This window comes from Scophthalmus maximus, chromosome 7 (genome assembly GCF_022379125.1).
Source record: "Scophthalmus maximus strain ysfricsl-2021 chromosome 7, ASM2237912v1, whole genome shotgun sequence".
Taxonomy (NCBI): Eukaryota; Metazoa; Chordata; class Actinopteri; order Pleuronectiformes; family Scophthalmidae; genus Scophthalmus; species Scophthalmus maximus.
Window position 1 is genome coordinate 25,500,001 of NC_061521.1, and position 7,500 is coordinate 25,507,500.

General features: G+C 41.9%; 1 protein-coding gene across 9 annotated transcripts in view; it reads left to right on the plus strand.

Annotated features, from left to right (window-relative positions):
• ndrg4 (NDRG family member 4) overlaps positions 1–6,194 on the plus strand; it is a 37,387-nt gene extending 31,193 nt beyond the window's left edge. For 7 of the 9 annotated variants that reach the window (XM_035642902.2, XM_035642901.2, XM_035642906.2 and 4 more), the window contains 4 exons: positions 49–84; positions 191–242; positions 420–458; positions 2,305–6,194. In XM_035642902.2, coding sequence (XP_035498795.2) covers positions 49–84; positions 191–242; positions 420–458; positions 2,305–2,459 — 282 coding nt within the window. In that variant the 3' untranslated portion in view covers positions 2,460–6,194. The remainder of the gene's footprint in view (positions 1–48; positions 85–190; positions 243–419; positions 459–2,304) is intronic. The other 2 variants (XM_035642904.2, XM_035642910.2) reach the window with 1 other exon arrangement.
• The last annotated feature ends 1,306 nt before the right edge of the window (positions 6,195–7,500 follow it).

A 7,500-nucleotide genomic window follows, 5' to 3' on the forward strand; every position in this document is an offset into this window, starting at 1 on the left:
TTGCATTTGTCTTCTTTACTTGATTACTGCTCTCTCCTGTCACGGCAGATGGCCGACTCCGGTGGACTCCCCCAGCTCACGCAGGTAACACACCGATAACAGACGTCACGTAATGAGGAAATCCAGACGGACCATGAATGCATCATCTATATATATTAAAACTCTTGACGTTTTCTTTTGTTATTTCCAGCCCGGCAAGTTGACTGAAGCCTTCAAGTATTTCCTGCAGGGAATGGGCTACAGTAAGTACCAGTAAAAGATAACTGTATCATTATACATGTGCAGGATGTTTGTGTGTCGTTCATCTTAAATTCAAATCCTGTTTCAGAAGAAGTCATATTTGAGTTGTGCTCTGTGGTGGATACAGTATGTGAGTTGTGTTAATCTTGCCCTCTGTCTCCCTCACCCTGTTCTCTCAGTCGCTTATGTGAAGGATCGGAGGTTGAGTGGAGGTCCAGGTATTTCCTCCTCCCCGTTCACCTCTGACCTCTTATTGCTGCCCTGTTCGATTGATATCGGCATTTTGAAATTTTTCGTTGATCTTTGATTTTTTTTTGCTATTAATACACTACTTTTTGGGGGCTGTTATGGAATCTTTACTTTTTGCCCGTCTTTTGTTTTTATTAAAGAAATGAAATAATTTTTCCTCCCACGGAAAAATATATTGCCTTTACTTCCCCTTCCCCCCATTTCCTTTACCATCGCATCTCCAGTGCTGCTCTTTGCATGGCCTTCAGCTAGCTCGGAGCGAAGCCTGTCGGATCACAAAATGGCCGTCAACATCAAAACACAAATAGTTTTAAATGACAATTAGCAGAACACTAAATATATTTTCCTGTAATCAAATTTGAAATTCTGAAAACTTAACAACCCATATTTTAAAATTAGATTTTTCAAAACAGGAGATGAAATCTGAGCTTGTAAACGAGAGCTCTGGACATCCGCAATGTTGTGATGTCACAACTTTACAGACACTGCCCACAGTCAACAACACAACACTGAGCGGACATTCCACTTACCTCGCAACTTACAAAACAAATAATAAGCGCATAAAGCACAATCGTTGGATGTGATTACAGCATGTAAATGAGTTACGACTACGCCACGAATGTGCCAGGTAAAGTTCTGAAACATCCTCTTATTAGCATGTTTGAGGATGTGGTAGGTTTTCTTCAGTCATCTGTGATTTGTGGGTTTTGACTAAACACTCCTCATCGGTGGCCATCGCTATTTTAACCAGTGAGTTTCTGTAGCAGGCGACAATCTTTTACCAAATTTCCCCATTGTGGGACGAATGAAGGTATATCTTATCTTCACTGGTGGTCAGCCAATCATAGGAGAGTCAGAGAGAAAAAAAAACTATATTGTTTCATGCGTTTTTTGGTATTTAAAACCTCAAATATGTATTTTTATCGATGTCAAATAAAACACTGTGAACTGGTTTAGAGCTGCACTTGGTTAGATTTTATATCTAACTTGTTAACTAGCAAGCATGGTGTCGTCAGCATACGAGAAAAAAAAAACTTTTTCAACTAGCCTGTTCCTAACTGAGACTAAAACAGATCTCAAAGACAAAATATTAAACTTGTCACTTGGTCACAAACACACTTCTACATGAATCCTAGTGTTGCTCCGGTACTTTAAACTCTGCTAACGTTTGCCACCACAGCTGTAATAGCAGATGTATGTAAGTAGTTTGCTGTGCTGCCCCCGTGTGGCTGAAAAATAAATCAGTGCTGCTTTAAGTTACTCACCACATCAGCTGTAAGTTAAAAACTTAACTGCAGCTAAATCACTTTTTATCTGGTAGACAATTACATTATTAATATATGAAAGTTTAATGTAGTTTTATTGCATGGATTTTATTAACTACTATGATTTTGCTAGTATAAGTATAATATACTCAGAGCCCGGATGAAAACAAAGAGCTTCAGGGTTCACTCTTGACTTTGGAAACCTGAACTTAAGGCCCATTTACCCATAATGCAATTCATCATATGAGTGCAATTTACTACAATTCCATCATTGTGACGTTAATCTTCCAGAGGAGACTCGAGTTTCGTAAAACTCAAACTGAGCCCTGAAATTCTGCAGCATGATTCTGACAATGTGTCTGAGTTCGGACACATTAACAGCTTTAATGAACAAACCCAAGGCGTCGCGGCCGATTCGGCGACAGAGATGGCAACTCTACATGAGCATGTTCTCCCCACATCTCCCCAACATCAACCAATCTCAGTTTTTATTTCATTTTACAAAAATGTAATGCTGAATGCTTTTTGTCCCCCCTCCCCCTCCTCCCAGTGCCCTCGGCCAGTATGACCCGCCTGGCCCGATCCAGGACGGCCTCCCTGACCAGCGCCAGCTCCATGGACGGATCCCGCTCCCGGGCCTGCACCCACTCCGACAGCACGGAGGGGGTCGGCGCAGTCGCCCACACCATGGAGGTGTCCTGCTAAAGAGCCATAGGAAAGAGGGAGGGGGCTAAAGGGATGGAGAGAGAGAAAGAGGATGACGGCGACGAAGAGATGGAGATCGGGGAGGGTTTTTAACAAAAAAAGGTGAAGGAGACAGAAGTGAAGTTCATAACTGAGGTGAAGATGACTCTCTCTGTCTGCCATCTTCTCCCCCCCACTGTAAAATATCATATGTATTGCTACTAAAAAAACATCCTCACCTTATCACCCTCGTCGCCCAACACTTAAAGATTTAGGCAACTGTTTTTCTTCTTGAAGTGTCATTCTTGTGTTTGCTAAGTGTCTCCTCATTCTTTGCCTGCGTCCTTTCTAACTCCCCTCCCCCTTTTTCCCTCCCCACCCCCCCCAACCCCACAAAAAACAAAACAAGGAAAGTGATTCTGTCTGTGAACAATCCACACAGCAATATGTGACAAAGAGCTACTGTCAATAATGTGAAATGAGAAGGTGAAAGTGCAGGATATGGGAAGGGAATATATTTTTAGGGGTTGGCAAAGAAAGAAGAGTTACGCATCAGTATTTTGAAAGCAATATGTTTTGTTGTTGTTGTTGTTGTTGTTGTTGTTGTTGTTGTTGTACAGAAGTGTGAGTATCTCTCTCTGTGTTGTGCCCATTTCTCTCTGTGACAAGTGAGAATCAGAGAGGGGGTGTGTCCAGGATTTGACAGACAGCAGAGCGCAGCGTATCGTAGTCCAGTGCACCTGTAGTGCTTAGAGGAGATGTATTAGCCTGCATAGCTAGAGCACACCTCACTGGTTTAGAACTGCACTCAGTGAGATTTCATGTCCGAAACTAGCGAGAATGCAAAAGCGTGGTGTCGTCAGCATAGGAGGAATTTGGGAGTTTTAGGAACTTCCACACGACAGCGTTGTGGGGCTGAAGCTAAGGAGCAGCACGGTGGGCTAGTTGTTGACAGATGGATCTATAGAGTCATCATTAATGCTTTTGCCAGCTTTAAAAAACTTACTTTGAAAATTAATTTAGCTGCTAAGCTAACACAATTTTGTTTTACCTATTTTTCTGAGCACAATGCACAAATGTAGATCCAATTTGTTTGAATCACCTTGATTTTGAGCAAAATGACAATCTGTAAACTAATGGAGTCCATCTATTGTTTAGCATAAAGCTAACTTTATAAATATGCTGTCTAATGTAACCAATGCAGCAGCAAAGTAATTAATTATCCTGAACGTTAACAACCCAGAGGCAGAACTGAACTTGTGTTTCCAGACTTTAATCACTGTCCTATAATCAGTGTTTGTGAAATCACGTGAGCATGACCATGTCCATATTTTCAAAATTAATTTAACTGATTAACAAAAGACTGAAACTGCAATAATATATTGTGGGTAACACCTTGTACAGAGCGTGACAGATGCCACCAGTTTACAAATTATCTACGTTCAAATGTTAAAATTACTGGATCATCAGAACAATGTCGCTGAGTGCAGCTTTAAACCTTTGTGTCATCCCACACGTTTCTTAGAAAGTCCACTACATGAATATAGGCTAGAATAATTATTGATTAATATGCATGTGGATGTTATCACGGGACATTTTAGTATCTGAGTAGTAGCAACTAGCGAGACACATATTTTCCATTAGCAGCTTAAATGTGACATAGTTAAAGTAAAAACCCAGCCGAGGATGAAACCGCCATCATCCGTCTGTCGGGCCGCGTTCAGACAGAAGTCTGCGTCGGTGGAGGTGCGTTGATTTATGTACCTGCAGCAAAGCTGAACCAGTTTCAATAACTCCACCCTCCCTCCCCAATTGAAATGACTTAGCACATGTATATATCTGTGTGAACGCGGCCTTACTCCAGTGCGTGGATGTGGTTCTGGCCGTAGTCGGCTCTTTGTGGTCTCTAACGTGACAATCACACTCTGACCCGAACCAAACCGGACCAGGGGGACCGAGGTCAGAACCCGGGGTGAGCCGACAAGCCCCTTCCCTTACAGCGCCTGGCCCCCACCACCTCTCCGTGGATAAACCAAAGCTACCACCCACGTGATACAAAGTATAACACACATTTTCACCTTTACGCTCTCATATAAGTTGCGAGGGCTCAGCTTGGAAAGGGAACTACTCCAAAGACGAGACATCGAAGAGACAAATAAATAGAATTCACTCTCAAGTAGGACCTGCTGTGTTTAGTGCGTGTGTGTGTGTGTGTGTGTGTGTGTGTGTGTTTTGATGTGCTGTGTAACCGTAGTCTCACCAGTACCGTACGTGTGTGTAGTTTTAGACTAGTGACGCTGCGTTGCCGTCGTCTGCTGCGATACTGGACCACCTCGTCCGTGTTCAGGTTCCCCCCAGGTCATGAACCACATGGTCTCATTCAACTTTTAGAAAACGTTCCCCCTTTGATCCCCCTGTCAGAAGGGGGCGGAGCTTCCTAACCGCTGAGGTGCGCGCTTCCTCGAGGCGGCCTGTAAGGGGCGGGGCTTTTTTGGAGCCATTTGGGCCCCAAGCTCAGAATGTAGGGCAACCCCCCCCCCCCCCCCTCCCCCCTGCGCAGCCATCTGAACTACCCCACCCCCTTCCCAAATGTCAAAATAAAATATTAAAAATGACAACAAAAAAACGTAATCACTCGGTGCCCCGGCCCTCACAGGCCTCGCCCGGCCGCCACCCTAAAGGGCTATCAGCTGACGTCACTTTTTGAAGTACTGCTGGTGCTTCTGTGCACCAGGGGGCCCAGAGGATGTCACACGTGCACAGAGAGAGAGTCTGACTCGGTGAACGAATGAATGTCAAAGAGAAAGAATGTGATTCGTTTGGTTTGCGGCCGAGAGAAACGGAGCGCGAGGACGAGAGGAAACTGGTCCGGTTTAAAAACACAACCTCAAGTCATTCCACCAGTTCACGGACGCCGGAGTTTGGGCGTGTAGCGACGTCTTGTGCACGAGAATCTTTCAGTGTTTCGTTTTCTGCCGTCTACACTTTTTCTTTGGTTTCCTCCAACACTGCCTCTATTTTACTTTCCTTTTTAGACGTTGACTCTGCCTGGTGGGGGGCTCCTGAATGTATTCTGCCCCCCCCCCCCCTCTGAAGTGCTGTACAGTATTGTCGACCTCATCCTCACTTTGGTTTGTGATTATAACCCCTTGGTCTAACACGTCTTTGACCTTTGACCCTGCTCCTCCCCTAAAGGTCTACAAGTAGTGAAGTTCAGTAGCGTTTGATCCTGAAAGTGCGCGCCGCCTGTAGAGACGTCTCCGGATCAGTCAGTGTAAGACCCCCGTGCCCCTCGCACCTGTAGATACTTATTCATTTCTAGAAAAGCGAAAAACGCTTGTTAGCGTTTTTGTGAAGGTCGACATGATTCTTGTTCTTCTTCCCTCCAGATGTTTCTTCTCGTTGTTTTTCTAGGCGAACATAGGACGTTAACCTCATCTTGGTATAATGATGTTGATCACGTGTACTGCTACTGTTCTCCTTCGTACTAACGTTATGACTTCGATTTGTATAGAGCAATAAGTTCTGTTTTCATTTCCTTCTTCTCGTCTGGCTTGTTTCATATTCGGGGGGAGTTTTCCACCTACGGGCTTGTTTCCGTTCACGGAAGTGGACGGACTCTTAACTGCTTTGTTGTACCGTTCAGTTTAAATATATTATATAAATATGATTACATATACCAAGTAAAACTGTCTCTGTCAATGTACTGATCAAGTAACAAATAAGAAATAAAGACTTGGTGTCAGAATTCCAGGAGTCGGGCGCTGGAGCGTTTTTTTTCCATCACTATTTTTTGTTTTTATGTATTTTATTGTATATTGGAAAATAGTTTAAAATAATTTGAATATAATATAAATATAGATTAATTCTGAATATATGTATATAATTTATATATATTTATATGTATATAATTTATATATATATATATATACACACACACACACACATATATATATATATATATATACACACATATACAGATATTCTATCACCATCCAGGTGTTACGGGACAGCAGATGTGCCACAAGACAGTGCTTATCCAGCAGAAGGACTTTTATACATATATATGTATTTTTTCCAAATTTTTTACAGTATGATGCTGATTATTATTATTATTTTCATTATTATTTCATAATTTTTGAATTTCTTTGCTCTCATAATTCCAGCGTCTCATAATACCACTCCGGTATCTTGTAGCTTCTTAAATCAATTTTTTACTGCACTGTAATTATGTAACGTTGAGGAAATTAGTCAATGCATTTAAAACTGAATGAATATGAAGAAAAACATGGTTTTGTTTGTTTCCAGTATTTTCTCTCACAGTCATCAGTCACTTCCCCCTTGACACCAGCAGAGCTCAGTGTTTCTTCATGAATGTTTCTCGTCGACTGCAGCAGATTTTGACTGACAGCTCATCATCCGCAGGCTTCGTGGAGGTTTGTCAATATTGTTCATGTTGTAGAAAGTCCATCGCTCTCTCACTTATCGACAGTTTAACTTTGACTGAGGAAACTGGACGATACATTTAGAAAATTAAGAAAAGCAGATTCATCCAACGTGTCTAAATGATGTAGTTTTATTTGAATGTGAACTGAGTGATGCTCTGTGGGAGATTATTTCATAGAGATGATGCACAGAGACTGAGACGGCTGTTTATCAATTCACTATATGTAATTTATCTATATTTCATGAGTTCATTTGGGATTTTTCCTTTTTTTTTTAAAAAGACAACACAGTTTGTAGCAGTATTTAACACCAGAAGAAGATGAGGGTTTTTGTGAATTAAATATGTCTTGTCACCCCAAAAAGGGATGAGCCAAATCTATTACAATGACAGTTATAAATATATGAATATGAATATAACACCCAATGTTACATGTCACAGACACACGCGTGAATGACTCCCTGACAAGAATAAAAACCATCGTTAATCTTTACATCTATGCCACCGTAAGTTTTTTGGTGGAATGAGTTTGGAAATACACTAAAACTTTTGAGTTTTTCTGGGACATTTCTGAACTTATTAGCTTTTATTAGTTCAGGTTCACACGGTGCAGCAGAG